Source organism: Falco rusticolus, chromosome Z (genome assembly GCF_015220075.1).
Source record: "Falco rusticolus isolate bFalRus1 chromosome Z, bFalRus1.pri, whole genome shotgun sequence".
NCBI classification, from domain to species: Eukaryota; Metazoa; Chordata; class Aves; order Falconiformes; family Falconidae; genus Falco; species Falco rusticolus.
Genome location: NC_051210.1, coordinates 84180456 through 84195802, shown reverse-complemented (window position 1 = coordinate 84195802; position 15347 = coordinate 84180456). Strand labels below are relative to the sequence as shown.

Here is a 15347-nt window from a genome sequence, read left to right as displayed (position 1 = left end):
GGCCGGCTGGTGCCCACATCCCCGGCAGGCCGAGCCCCCTCCGTGCCAGCAGCTGGTGGGCCTGCGGGGGGCTGAGCCACGAGTGGGGACATCATGGGAGCAGACAGATTCCGAGATTAAACACACCGCCCGGTTGACATGGCTGTAAATTAATATGCAAAGTCCTTCAGCCTCTTGCATCCCCCAGCGAGAGCTGAGGGGCCAGGGCCACGCAGTCCGGGGGCAGCGGCAGGCGCAACGGGGAGCCGGGAGTGTGGAGCGGCGCCTCCCTCGGCCGCACTGCGCAGCCGGGGCGGGGCGGGGCCCTTGGCGCACGGCGGTGGAAGTGCGGGCCGCGGCAGTTCCGGCAAGCGGCGGCCATGGCGGCGGAGGTGCTGGCTGGGACGGCGGCTCTCGTTCTGGGTGAGGCTTGGGGCGGCCGCAGGTGCTCTGTGCTCCGGCCCGCGCCGCTGCCCGCGGGGCGGTGGGAGATGGCGGCGGCCGGTGCCGGGCGCCCTGGCCGGCGGCCCAAGGGCATTCTCGCCCGGGGCTGCGGGGCCGGGCGGAAGGAGAGCGGCGCGGGGACGGCGGTCGGCGCGGCCCGGCCAGGGAGGGGAAGCGGGAGCCGGGACCACGGGGCCCCGCCGGTACGGGCGGCTCCGAGCTGCTACCCCGGGCGCAGCGGCCGAGCGCCTCGCCGGGAGCGGAGAGGTGCAGCTGTGGCCGCCAGCGAGCGGCTGGGCGCGGCTGGGCGGGCGGCGGCGCCGGGGCCTCCGGCGGGCGGTGGCGGGGCCTGGGCGCGGCCGGCGGGGCAGCGCTTTCGGTTTCTGGTTCGGAGCTTGGCGACGGGCGGGCGCCGCGCTGAGCGGGGCGCGGGCTTGGGAGCGGTTTCCGCCAAGAGGTTCCCGGTTTTGGTTCCCCCTGCGCAGCCAGTGACTTTGAGGAGATCAGCATCTTAGGAGGCCCTAAGGCCTTAGCATAACATATTTACTGCATGGGTTGATTTTTTGCACGGAAAATACTAAATAATTCTTATGCTGTCTGACTAGCCTTTGTTTCTGAAGGATTATTGCTGTTGATAACCGTGAAGGTTTTATATCCTTGTGTGTGTCCGCTCTTCCTCCTCGCCATTTCTTTTTTGTTGTTGTTTGAGTAATTCCCTGTATTCGTTACATATTACAGAGGAGCTGTATGTTTCTGAACGAGAAGGCAGTGATTCCACTGGTGATGGGACACAAAAGAAACCATTCAAGACTGTGTTAAAGGTAACTGGAAAGCAGCTGCTCTTTTGTTTTGAAGAGCCTGAACCGTAGGATGCTTTTGGCAGGGAGGGACTTTAAACCCCCTGCCGCGGGCAGAGACACCTTCCACCAGGCCAGGCTGCTCTGGCCTTGTGTTTCTAAATGTAAATTTTATACCTGCTTTTACAGCTCTGACCAGTAGGATGTCTGCTCAGTCTCTTGAAGGATGACTTTAGTTCACATGCAGTGCCATTGACTCTTGTTTACTTCTTCCACCTTTTTAGGCTTTGATGACAGCAGGAAAGGAACCATTTCCTACTATTTACGTGGATTCGCAAAAAGAAAATGAGGTGCTGTAGCATTAGAGCTTCCTAGTAGAAATTATTTTAATGTCCCTTTGTGTGAAGTGACACAAATGTAATCTTTTCTGCTCTCTCCTTGGATTGATTTAGAGATGGGCCATTATTTCAAAATCACAGATGAAAAATATCAAAAAACTGTGGCACAGGGAACAAATGAAGAATGAAGCAAAGGAGAAGAAGGAGGTAGGTTGCAGATGATACCAGGCTGGAGGAAGCATACCACTTTTCTTTTCCAAAAACATTAAACAGCAATGTTGTCATTCCCACTCCTCTAAAAAAGCTTCAGCTTGTTCTTTGTCTGTGTCACTGTTTTGCACATGTATTAGTTACAACTTGCCTTTGTTTGTATTGGGATAAGTTGACTGAAACTGGGTGAGTTTTGAACAGTTGCAATCTTGACTTTAGACTTTCTGGGGAAAAAATGAGAAATGCATCTCTGCATTGATTCTCATCCTGGTCATGAATTAGCACAGGTTTAGGCGCCAGCAAGGTAACATTAAGGCTCTTTATGACATGGTGTCTGTAAACATACATTATAGTCTCTGGTAATTGTGGAGAGCAGGAATCTTATAAAGCCTGCTTGCAGCTGTTTAATACTTTTTTTAAAACAAAAAAAGGCAGAAGATCTCTTGAGAAGAGAGAAGAACCTGGAGGAAGCTAAGAAGGTTGTTATCAAGAATGATCCTAGTCTTCCAGAGCCAAAATGTGTGAGTAATATCCAGTGAGCTTGATACATGGCCTGTGTTAGAGCATCTTGTCTGCACAGAGAATGAGTCTTTCTGCTTTCTGGCTCCGGCAGCTGTTGAAGTCCACTGTCTTGTTACTGTCCATCAATGCAGCTTTGCTTTTCCGATTATACAGACTTTGGTCTTTCTCGTGCGTACCTCTGAACTTTCTTAGCTCACACATGAGACTTCTCTATTTGTTTGCTGGCAGAGACTATATTTCTGTTTTTCAAAAAGTTGATTAGTTTTGCTTTGTTTGATTATTGCAGTGGTGGAAAGTGAAGAAACAGTGCTGGTTAGAGGATGTAATTTTGGTTACTGAGACATAGAATATAGTTCTTACTGGGCTCTTTGTAGAGTCCTGCTGGATGTGGTGATCTGGTGCAGTCCTTAGCTTAGTAAGCAGATACCATATGTGCTGCCCTGTGACAGGTGTTGGGATAGACCCTGTGTAGAAGAGGGTTTTGATCGGAGACCTACACTCTGATGGCTGCTCTTTGAGAAAGGGACAGCCAGGCCCAGCTGCACCAAAATCAGTCTCTTCCAGACCAGTGTAATGTAGCAGTCCTTAGCTGCCTGAGACGTGATGCATTTTGAAGGTGCCTGCTGGGTTTTTCTGCCTATAGCAGTGTCAGTACCTCAGCTACACGTTTAGATGTACCCATGTCATATCCAGATACTCTGCTAACTGAACTCGTCCTCTAAAGGCATTCAGTGTCTTGAGAAATTAGTCCACGGTGCATTCAGAGTGCCAGAAAACGTGCCTGAGGCATCCTTTCCAAGTCTTTTGGTGATGCAGTGCACCTTGGATTTCCAGTAATAACAGAATACTCCAGTCTTAGGATGTGAGCTGTTACATGTTTTCACTTCTCCTTTCAGCCAAACAAACTCAAAGTGAGCTTCTTCAAAAGCTATTACAGTCCTTGGTTGCTACACGGCAAAATAAGCCTGCTAAATAGAAAGGACTTGATGCGAAGCCTGGAAGTGCTGTCCCAGTGTACTGCTTGTCCCAGTGTACTGCTTGTCCTGGCTAAAGTATTATTTCCTTACTAAACAGCTCTTCAGTATTGGCAGCTGTGCTTACAGCCTGGGTGGAACTTCGCTTCAAGTGCTCCTGGTAGGAGCTATTGGGGAGGGAGGTGTCATATACACGTAGACATATGCTAAGTAATTATGTGGAAAACACAGTCTAAATGGTGAATCATTTCTCTCTTTGATTGCTTTTATTCCTGGCTTTACAGTTAAAGATTAATGCTCTGGAGGCTTACAGAGGCCAGAGAGTGAAGATTTTTGGCTGGATTCACAGATTACGGAGGCAAGGTAAACCACAAGCATTTAGAAGTTACTGAACCTGTGGAGAGAGATGGAACAAATACCATAGCCTTCAAAATTCGGACACTTAGAATGAATCAGGCAGCACCTGTTCTTAAATTTTTAAACCATCAGTTAGGTGTCCTCTTTGGTTTATCACAGTGGTCACTACAACACTGAAAATTCTGCATGACAAGTAAGCATGCAGACGTTTCTTAGTCAAAATCTTAATGGGATTTTCAGTTTGGAGCCCAGTCCTGTGGAATTTCTTCAAAAGTTTTGTTCTATGTTTTAAACTAATCCTGCAAACTGAGTAGCTAACTAGCATCTGCTCATAGTGAAATCAGCAAATTGGAATTGTAAAGGTAAATAAAGTAGCATAACTTCTTTTACCATAAGTTTGGCAAGTAATACTTACTATCAAAATGATTGGTATTCTAGTTAGCAAGGTAGCTTTGGCTGGGGCATGGGAGTGCGTGGCAGAGGTGGTTCTGACTCCACAGGTACTTGTTCAGATTATCATTGAAAGACTTGACGAAGCAGTTGTGGATCTGGATATCATGAACAGTTTCTAGCAAATTATTTTTGTCATTATATGCTTTTGTGGAGAGGTGGGTGACTGCTTTGCCCATGTGAGGTGTACCTTGGGCCTGTGAGTTCAGCATTTCTGCAGATAGACTTGTAGTCCCTCAGGACCCAAGGGACATCTCAGGTCTTGGCATGGCAGTGCAATCCCAACCCAGTTGATGTTGGAGCAGGCTTTGCTCTTGATGTCTGTTGAAACTTACTTTAACTTGTTATACAAAATACAGCTCTGTGAAAGGCGTTTATAACTGCTAATGCTTCAGTGCTTACCTGAATCATCTGTTTTTTAAAAAGGAAGAATGTGATCACAATCCTTCTGTAATAATCTGCACAGGGGTAATTAGAATGTCTTGGGAGTGGGTCTCTCCAAGTGGATCAGTGAAAAAAGCTGAGGCGCTCTGGTGGTTTTTTTTTTTTCTTTTTAACTAGGAAAAAATTTGATGTTCATTGTTTTGAGAGATGGCACAGGTTTTCTTCAATGTGTCCTTTCAGATGACCTGGTAAGTTTAATTCTGTTCTATCATTTAATAAGTGTTCATACCTCATCTGGTTTTCTTTCATACAGACAATTGTAAGCTCTCCTAAACCTACTGATCAAGTTCTATTATTGTTAAATTGTATCTCCTACTACTAGAGATTATTTTTTTTGTCAATGTGAGACCTGCTTAGAAGTGACTAGGAGTTAATCTTGCCTGGGACTCCAGTAGATGTCATAGCAAAATAAAAAAATTACCTTTACTATGCCTTTGTCTCTTTCTGTCCCTGCAGTGTCAGTGTTATAACGGGCTAATTCTTTCTACGGAGAGCAGTGTTGCAGTGTACGGTATGCTGAACCTTGTTCCTGAAGGCAAGCAGGTACGGGAGCTAGTGTGTTTGGGTTCTCCTCTTTAACAGTTGGTCATTTTCCTGGTGGAAGGAGAAGCAGATGCAGAAATTATTACTAGATTATTTCAGTGGGAACTTTATTTAGCGAAAAGAACAAACCTCCAAGGCTGCTGCTGTCACCCACAGTTCAGTGTGTGACAAGTGAGCTATGTGAGTGTTCTGGTTTTGCCTGGAACAGTTTTCCACTGATATGTGCCATAGATGTGGGAAATTATGTTAAAAAACAACATAGCTTTATTTTCCCTAACAAGAGGCTTATTCAGTTTTCGTGAGGCTAAGAGTTTGGGAGTGTGTCTCTTTTACTGAGATGGGTTTGTAGGCTCTTCACCATGTTGTATTTGGCTTTCAGCATTTGGCAGGTGTATGAACTAGGCAATGTAACTTTTTTTATAAAACTTTGTTTATAATGGTGGTCTCATGTTAGCAACTTGGCAGGTGTGATTTTAGGTTTCAAAATGTGATGCTGCTTAGACCTCTCATTCCAGTCTAGATCTACACCCTGTTACTGTTTGGAAAATTGTTTGAGGTTGGGGCTAAAACCGTGTTAAGCAGCTAGGCATGAAGGATGGCCCATAAAAAGGATTCATTAAAAGGCAGGAGAGAAGCTTTCGGAAACCATTATCTGTGACAGCAACTCAGTGTACTTGTGAGGACATGCAGGCCTGTGTCAGGGTATTTACTGAAAATTATTTTAACACTTCTTAGTTATTAGGAGATGACTGAAAGACAACTAAGTTGTGTCTGTGTTACAAAACTTGGGATGCAGAAACAGCAAGCAAGCTCAGGCTGCATTTGTTCTATTTAAATCTCAGGTAGTTGTTTTTAAGACATGAGCTCTTGATAGCTGCTTACAGTAATGTCCTTTTTCTGTGAAGGAGAAAGCAAAGCAGTAATGTTGAGATTTAGAGATGGATAGATGTTTAATGTTGCTAGTCTGTAAGCTTACCTCTTTAGATACATATTCAAAATTGTCATCAGCTCTTGCAGCGAGAGTTGTTCTTCTCTGTGGACTGGCAATCTGTATTCTCCTCTGTAGTCTCTTGAGTGTGTACTATCTTTAGTAAAATAACAGGGAGAAGAAGCATGTCCGGAAAAAAAAAAAAAAGCCACGTTTTGGAGTGTTAAATTGCTTCAAATAGCATTTCCAAGATGTGTTAGACATTATTTCAGCAAAGTAGTCCTTCACTGTGGCTACCTGCAGTGTGTAAAATAAGGTCAAAGTGTTAACCTTATGTGGTGCTTTGTAGATAATTCAATTTTCTTGTAAGCCACGTACTGTTGGCCATTACTGGCATGTTTTGCAAATGAAACTTGGATAGGCTTAATTGTTCTACTTGTCCATGCCACTTGGGTTCTATCCCCAAGAGACTGATCTAAGGTTAGAGAGCCAAGCTGAGTTAAATATGAGTCCGCTCCTTGTTGTGTTTGACCATCAGAAGCTGGCAAGATTTCCTTTCCTTCATAGCTTACGCTACTGGGACTTCTAAAAATAAATGCAAACAAGGATCACTTTTTTTTTTAAACAACTTTAACGTAGTTTGGTAATCGTAAGTAACTCATGCTACTGCTCATAATGTTTCAGACATCGAAGACACTTTGTTTCATGTTTCATCACAATGATACAATGCTTTTAGTGAACAAAGCACCAGATCTATAAAAAATTGTTGATTGGACTTTGAAAATCTGCATTTACACCCTGAAAATACTGTGAAAGAAAAAACCAGCATTCTTAGGAGGCAGAAGCCTACTGTGACCCACACGGGGGAGCTGGTGAGACCCGAAATGGAAAGGTCTGGTCTGTGGACAGGGCTCAGCCCTGGCACGGGGCCCTCCGCTTGCCACATGGCACAGACAGGACTGGTCAAATCAGCCAGCCTGAAACCTGCTATAGTCACGTTGTGGTGAGATGCTACCTAGTGCAGAAAGATTGCTCAGGTGTCCCTGGCAGGCGGTTTCAAAAGTACCTGTAGTGAGCTAGTTCTTCCTCCATCATGATACAAGCGATTTTTAATTTGAAGTTTGAGAAAAGGAGAATGTGGCTCAAATAGGACAAAGAACAAAATACCTTGAATGTCATACTGCAGTCTTAGTCTGTGTTTTCTTCTAATAGATGGGAGGACTCTTCACTCTGTGTGTAGTGCTCTTAAGGCATACAGGAAGGTTCTTCATGCTATTGTGTTGTGTTGTAGCACCGTAAACTACTATGAAGAAAATTAACTATCCCAGCCAAAACTAGTACGCAGTGTAAATTACCACAGAATGGTTTGGGCTAGGAGGAAGCTCTGAAGGTAATCATCACGAAGGGTCTGCCCTGTTCTTGAAGAATATCTAATGTGAGGTCAGGCTGCCAAGTGTCGTGTCCAAATGGGTTTCTGAACGTCTCCAAGGATGGAGACTGCAGTCTGGTTTGGCCTATGCCCTAGCGTTTCAACATTGTGCAAACAGTTTTTTCTTTATAGCTGATTGAAATCTCCCTTGTTGTAACTGGAGATATTTGTCCTTTTGCTGGATGCATCCAAAGAGATTCTGGCTCCATCTTCTCTATAACCACGCATTAAATAGCTGAAAGTAGTAAGTAGTTTGCCCCTGCTTAGCTTTCTGTTCTTCCAGCTGAATAAACCCAGCTGTCTGTGATACTTAAACTGAATGCATCTGGAAGCTTCTAATTATCTGAGTGCAGTACTCAATCCCATTCACGTTAAGTCTGAGAGACTCATGGTGGGTTGCAAATGGCACTTCTAAGCGAGCTATGACCAAATTACAAAGCAGTCACTTAGAAAATACTGCAATTAAGATTTTAGCATCTTTTGTTTAAACCAGATTAACATCTTTGCCACGATGCCAGATGGTGACATCCAAGGGGCAAAAAAAGAGGACTTCTGAAATGTTTGTTTCTCTTCAAATTGGCAGGCTCCAGGAGGCCACGAGCTGAACTGTGATTATTGGGAGCTTATTGGTCTCGCCCCAGCAGGAGGGGCTGACAATCTACTCAATGAGGATTCAGAGGTTGATGTGCAGCTTAACAACAGGCATATGATGATTCGGGGCGAGAATATGTCCAAAATCTTCAAGGTGCGCTCCATGGTAGTGCAAGCCTTCAGGGATCATTTCTTTGCCAATGGCTATTATGAAGTAAGTATGTGTTCCCTTGTCAGCAAGTGACTACTTTAATGTCCTGGCTTCAAGACTCTTTTTTTTTTTTTCCTGAAAAAAATGTGTAGATTTTCTAACTGATCTGAAAGGGGCAAAAGAAAAGCTGTTTCTTAGGAAACTATTACTGGATTGCTTTCATAGAGATAGATCTCAAAGGTGTGTAGGCACTTCTGAGGGGTGTAACTGTTACGGTATGATTCCCCAACAGCCTGCATACCTCTTTAATGTGCTGAAGGATATCAGACTGAAGTGCTTGGATGTGTGCGTACAAAAGCTTTGTAGATGGTGTTCTGGAAGAGTGTGCCTTACGTCACTGCTCTTGCATGTTGTCATCCTTGTCTTTAATTCTTCACTCAAGTAATGGTAGTTCTGTTATTTAACAGGTCACACCACCAACTTTAGTCCAGACACAGGTGGAAGGAGGCTCAACTCTGTTCAAACTCGATTATTTTGGTGAAGAGGCATACTTAACGCAGTCATCACAGCTCTATCTGGAGACCTGCATTCCAGCGTTAGGAGATGTTTTCTGCATTGCTCAGTCATACAGAGCTGAGCAATCCAGGACCCGAAGACACTTGGCAGAGTATGGAAAGAGTCTACTTTGCTATTTATGTATAAGCTAATTTATAAAGCAGGGGAGTAGCAGTCAGTTAGATGACATAATGTACAGCAAGCAGACGGCATAATGCTAATGCAGGAGGTCTGAGCAAAGTATATTTGGGGGTGATACCTTGTCTTGGTGAATGTCTAGCAGGTCATAATACATTGACGATTGACGTTTAGTGAAGGAAGATCTCAGTGAAACAGCTGATACATTTTTAGGAGGCTGTGTTTTTTTAGAAAATACAGTTGATGCTGTTGTCTTTTTTTTTAATGGCTTTATTTCCTTTACACTGTAGAGGTGGGAGAAATGAAAAAGGGGACAAAAGCATGTGTGTTTGGGTTGTGGGTTTTTTAGTGAGAATTTTTTTCATGGCTAAAAGATTTGTTGCCTGTGTATGGTTTTAAAATGGTGTGACTTCATGTTTCAGATACACTCACATTGAAGCTGAATGTCCTTTTATAAGTTTTGAGGATTTGTTGGACCGTCTGGAGAGCTTGGTTTGTGATGTAGTAGACAGAATCTTGAAATCTCCTGCATCAAGCTTACTGTATGACCTAAACCCGGTAGGCAGCAGTGTGGAACACTCTTGACTAGCCAAGAACATAGATCTTTAGCCTTTCCTGGTCAGCACATTCGTTTGGGGAAGGCAGGGCATGGCATAGCAGTGGGCTCTGCTTGCTTACTGTTATTAATAATAGTAAGTGTATTAGATAACATCAAAAGAATGAAAATGTTGCAAGGCTGATAATGACTCTTCTAGAAGCCGGGGACTGTGGGGGAGGAAGTTTCCTGCTAGCAAGTTCTAGGAGCCAGCAATGTGCTGGGACTTATTGCAATGTGTACTGTACCAGTGGAATAAAAACCTCTATCCCAGAGCTCGTAATATTGATCGGCTGGTACTTGTAGATTGAGCACGAGGAAGCAATGGAAGAATGGTGTTTTACTTTCCACCCTGGAATGTGGAGCTCTAAAGCTATTTTATTTGTTAGAGACCCTTTGTCTTCTGTTGCCTTTGCAAAGAAGATGGCTTCAAGAGACTGCTAACTATCTCCATCACTAGCTATTCTCTCAGAGCACATATAAAGTCTTTTGCCTCTGTTATTTTCACCTGTTTTCCTGATAAACACTGGGAGGTTCAGTTTTAAATCTGGGCTGAGACAGGGGTCAGGAGGTAGGAAGAAGCACAACTCGCGTCACAGAGGTGGGTTCTGAAGCTGTTCTTGGTGCAGGGCAGCAAAAATACTCTTTTGTAGCCTTGCCCATGGAACCTTTGCTAATGGCTCAGTTCAAAACACCTACGCGTACAATGAATTTGTACAGAAAAGGGAATAGCCTTGAAAATACTTCCTTTCTTCTCTCTACTGCCACCTTTTGCAGCTTCTGTTCTGTGAGCTGTACTGGACTTGGAAGATGGTTGTGTTTGGTTCTATATTTTCAGTACTGAGCTTGATTTGTTTGTTTAATAATTTATTGATGGATGAGCTGGGAAGAGTAGTGTGTATGCTTCAAGTCTGGAAGTGGACTTGCTAATCAACTACAAAAATTATCTTCTTTAAAAATGGTACTCTTCCAACTATCTTCATGTCTGCTCTTTAAATTTACAGGGCTTCAAGGCCCCTAAACGTCCTTTCCGACAAATGAACTATACTGAAGCCATTGAGTGGTTAAAGGAACATGATGTGAAGAAGGAAGATGGCACTTATTATGAGTTTGGGGAAGTAAGTCTTTCTGAGGCTCTTTAGAAATTAAAACCAAACAAAATCCCACTGCCCTGCACTCAGGGTATAGAAGGCCCTCGAAGAATGGCATGTTTGGACTATGATGCTGTTGGGCTTACTGTTGCTGTGTGAATCTGTTGTGGTTTTTTTGGAATTACATAGATAACGAGTGAAGTTCTAGTCCCATTTAAGTTAAAGAGAGCTTTGCTATAAACTTAGTTTATACAGAGGCCTGGATTTTTGTCTGGACTGTGCTGGGAGATGTAGTGAATTCTTTTATTGGGGAATGCAAGTGTGGGTTGGGTTTTCCACATAACATCTTCAAACATTGGAACCAAAATCTGTTTTGACATCTGTCCATGTGTACCCTGTCGTGCTGTTCTCCAACACGTAAGACAAAATTATTTGAAGGAGATCAAGAGGACTTGACAGTGTAGCCATAGTCATCAAAGGATTTAAGAGAAATTTTTAGGAGGAGATGATATAATTGTTTAACTTCAAAGTCTACACAGCATATTCTGAAGGAACCTTGGCGGCTCAAAATCAGATGTGTTGGGTTTTTTGCTGTTACTGTTTTTCCCATCTGTATCAAAGATGATAGAGGTAAAGGGAGAGGAAGGCCTTCAGACTGCACCAAACTTAAGGTTCTAGAGGGAAATAAGGATTCTTACTTCCTTTCCCCCATTGTGGGGCTGATATTTGCTTTGTGAGCTGCCGTTGTGCAAGGCCTGTGTTCATTGCACTTTCCTTGCTGGGCATGCTGTGGTTGGCTCTGTCTGCCTCCACTTTCACAGCAGTCAGTGCTGTAATGCAGTGTTTGGTTGGATTAAAATAAGTTAACAGGTGTGACTGGTTTTTCCTATTAAAGAAAATTCTGATTTTCTGACTTGAATCAGAATCTAAGAAAAGTCTGAACATTGGCTGAATAAAAGTTCGAATTAAGCCTTTTATGGATAGACAGTTTTTTGACTAAGCGAAGTATGTTCATTTAACAAGCCATGATGACATCATCACTGATGTTCCCTGTCTGTTAGTGTAAGTGTGGTGTCATCCTTCACTTCTCTCCGGTTTTTAAACAATGAAATTGCTGAATTGATCATAAAGAAACTCATGATAGGTATTTCACCATTTATCAAATCTCAATCAGAAAATGTAGATAAGAACCTCATCTATGTAACCGATCAGTTGAGGTTTCTGAAAAGTAGCCCATATACATAACAAGGAAATGCTTAAACTTCTTAGTCTTGAGGTTTGTGTAAAACAGTATTGGGGAGGAAGCAGATTTGACTCTTCAGTGTTTACTGGTTTGGAAAGTCTCCATTTCAGGTTAGGATTTCCTCGGTTTTCTGTCTGAAACAGTGGGAAGACTTGGCTTTTAATTGAATAGATTCCCCCCCTCAACATGTATGTTTTTTATATATAAATATATTTTCTTCTAAGATAAATTTGTTTTAAAAGTTTAGGTACACTAGGATGAATGTGTGGATATGTGTGGTGTGAAACTGCATTTTTTTCATGCCTGATACATGTGGGACTCCAAGGTATTGGAGTGGTTTTGGCTTTTAAGTATTAAAAAAGCCTTCTTTAACCTTAGGATATTCCTGAAGCTCCTGAGAGATTGATGACAGACACCATTAATGAGCCAATCTTGTTGTGCCGATTTCCTGCAGAGATAAAGTCTTTCTATATGCAGCGCTGTCATGATGATTCCCGCCTTACTGAATCTGTAAGTTGGTATTCTATGTAGTGTTACAGGCTTCTGCATAAGCATGGGGAATGTCAGTGTGAGTGAGCATAGAATGAGTAAGTACTCCAGGAGAATCTTGGAGAATTCTTACCAGGTTTTGGGTTGGGTGTCTTTTGGTGTGGCTTGTTGATTGTGCAATAAATAAAGTAACTCTGAAGTGCTAATAACATGTGGGTAGATGATTGTGAGTGTGCTCCTCACTGACCTCAGGCAAGGGCTAGTCTAATGACAATACTTCTGTGAGTTCTCTGAGACTGTATTGTCTAAACACTGGCTGTCAGGTGGCCAGGAAAAGGGTGGTTATTAGGAATGTTGCTGGGTTTGTGGTTTTGTGGTGTTGTGTGGGGTTTTTTTGTTGTTTGTTTTTTACAGGTCAGTGTGGCCAAGAGTATTAGAGATTAGCGAACCTAGTTAGTTATTTTATTCCATCTATAAATTGGGTCTGGAAGGAACTGCCTGCCTTCCTGTTGTGCAGAATTAAATAATACATGATAAAATATGTTATGGAAATATAGTTGCAAGTTTGGGTTATTTTTCTTCCCCCTCCTACAGGCAGGTTAATTGTAATAGTTTGACCTTATGCTGTGTTTTGTAGGTTGATGTGTTGATGCCTAATGTTGGTGAAATTGTTGGAGGCTCCATGCGTATCTGGGACAGTGAGGAGCTATTCAAAGGCTATAAGAGGGAGGGCATCGATCCCACACCATACTACTGGTATACTGATCAGGTTTGTAAAAGATTAGATGTGTTGCTTGTCAGCTATGATACTTGATTTTTATATTTTTTTTCCTTAAACTTGCTCTTAAGGTGATGCAGTCTGAATTGTATTTCTGGTGGCCTGAAGTAGATAATTATTTAAGCATTGCCAAAATGCATTGTGTAACATTTCCAGTCTATTAAAGCTGCTGCTGTTTGCTGCGGTTGCATGCTGCCCTTACCAGATGACCTTCATTAGGCTGCTCTGTGCAGGTGTATTCTTCTAACATGCCTTCTGCAGCATAGATGAAGAGAAGTTGGTCTTTATGGATTTGAATGGCTAAGCTCTAACTAGTGTAAGGGGAGAGGAGGAGGCAGTTGGAAAAGAATCGTTGAGATTTCTTTTTCACCTTTCTTTTTCCTCTTCTAGTCCTTACATTGCCCCAGGAAACTCGTGACAAGTAAGCACAAAATGAAAATTTTGTGTAAACAAAAAAATGAAAAATGCCTGAACCATTTTCCTCATCATTCAGAAAATAATCTTGGGTTTGCATTTTTTTCCAGTCATAATTACTGCAATTATATAAATAACAAGAAAATGTTTAATATCTACTCTCTGATTTTAATTTCACAGAGAAAATATGGTACATGCCCTCATGGTGGATATGGTTTGGGATTAGAACGGTTCCTAACCTGGATTCTGAATCGACACCATATCAGAGATGTCTGTCTCTACCCACGCTTTGTCCAGCGCTGCAAACCTTAGCTGTCCTTGTGGTAAATGCCAAGAAAACTGAGCAAATATTGATTGAAAAGGAATGATACACTGTATACTACACCCTGTCTGAGAACAAGACTTATTGCAACCTGTTTCTAATACTAATACTGATTTAGGGTGTGAAAAGGAAAATAAACAAACCCCCTTTTTAAAGTAAAATCCTACAAATTAACTGGAAGAAGCCTCATAAAAAAAATTGTTAGGTGCGGTTATGCTTTCAAGGCAACATAGAACAAAGATCCTGATAAGCTGTCATTTAAAAAACAAGATATGCTTCTGCTTTTAATTTCTGTGATTTAAAAGAAAATAAGCTCGGCATTGGATTTTTTGTTCTTCATTTTTTTAATTTGCTTTAATTTTAATCTGTTTTCTCTTGGTTTCTTGTTGGAGAGATCAGGATTTCAAGTTCTTTAAATTCCCAAATACTGACCTCGGAGAATGGCATGAAAAAGACATCATCTGAAGAGTTCAACAGAATATAAAATTGGTATTAATTCTGTTGTGCATTGCACTTTTTTAGCTCCTACTGTTTTTAATCAAAGTTCTGATCGACTTTATTCAGTAGCAATGTATGTAGTATTTAGCACACAATTCCATTGCAAGAGATGGGGGTGGTTGGTTGGGGGTTTTTTCCAGATTATTTATTGGTTAGAAATGATGAGGCACCTGGTGAGGTAGGCTTTGCTACTTTTTCCTGGTACCTGTGGATGCAGTGCTGTAGTGGGTCCATGCACACACCAGCCTGTGCTGAATGACAATAGGAAGGGAGGACTGTCTGTTAGCTCATAGGGACTGGGGTAGTTTGTGGTGCCTTCCAAATTAAGGTTCTGCCATCTGTTTCAAACCAGAAGTGGCCAAGACCTAAAGAAACTGATAACTTTGAAATACAATTGGATTTCAGCATTGTATTGCTGACTGAATTGCTGTCTTCTCTAGATGAACTGTAGTTCGAGCAGGGCTTTCCCGTCTCATGCTGAAGTACATTTTCATAATAGAGCAGTTCCATGTTTCCTAGCTGGCTCGATCTTCTCTTGTGCCACTGCATCTGAGCAGATTCTCTGACTGTAATCAAGTTACTAAATAGGATTAATGAAATATTTAATGTGTTGAGTCATCTGTATGCTTTTTAATCATAAATAAAGCAATTCTTTATTTACTAGAGAGAAAAAAAAATAATTGGTAGGTCCATCATTCCCTACCTGCACTGAGATTTGATCTGGATTTGCCATTCATAGAATTGTTGAGCTGTGCAATACCCATATTTTTGTAATAAATGACTGGTTTTCTTCATCTTGCATGTTAAACTTATAAACTGGTCTAAATTGGCAACCAATAAATTGTGGCAACGTAAGTTGGTGTGCAAGAGGGTAGTTCTTGACCTCCAATGTCTGTTCCTCTCCTTTCACTTAGCCTTTATAGCTTACTTGCTTAATATAGTCAGTCCTGTCACAGACAGTATAGTATCTATGTGGGCAATTTCCAAATGCAGGAAATACATATTCCAAAAAAATGGCACTAGCTTTTTTTCTTTTTGAACTAAATCCCCATTAACTCCAAGGCATG

At 42.4% G+C, this 15347-nt stretch overlaps 1 protein-coding gene across 1 annotated transcript; it reads left to right on the top strand.

Annotated features, from left to right (window-relative positions):
- Positions 1–289: 289 nt before the first annotated feature.
- Positions 290–15135, top strand: NARS1 (asparaginyl-tRNA synthetase 1). The gene is made up of 15 exons (XM_037374056.1): positions 290–402; positions 1162–1244; positions 1505–1570; positions 1673–1765; positions 2200–2289; positions 3549–3627; positions 4633–4703; positions 4972–5058; positions 7999–8220; positions 8625–8824; positions 9273–9408; positions 10450–10563; positions 12158–12289; positions 12906–13037; positions 13641–15135. Exons 1-15 carry the CDS (start codon positions 360–362, stop codon positions 13770–13772), a joined length of 1680 nt encoding a protein of 559 aa, XP_037229953.1. The 5' UTR covers positions 290–359; the 3' UTR covers positions 13773–15135.
- Positions 15136–15347: the final 212 nt, after the last annotated feature.

Bases quoted from the DNA above. Each gene is read 5' to 3' on its own strand.
- NARS1 (XM_037374056.1), top strand. From the start codon at position 360: ATGGCGGCGGAGGTGCTGGCTGGGACGGCGGCTCTCGTTCTGG. The intron at 3,628-4,632 runs GTAAACCACAAG...CTTTTTAACTAG, and splicing joins TCACAGATTACGGAGGCAAG to GAAAAAATTTGATGTTCATT. The intron at 10,564-12,157 runs GTAAGTCTTTCT...CTTTAACCTTAG, and splicing joins CTTATTATGAGTTTGGGGAA to GATATTCCTGAAGCTCCTGA.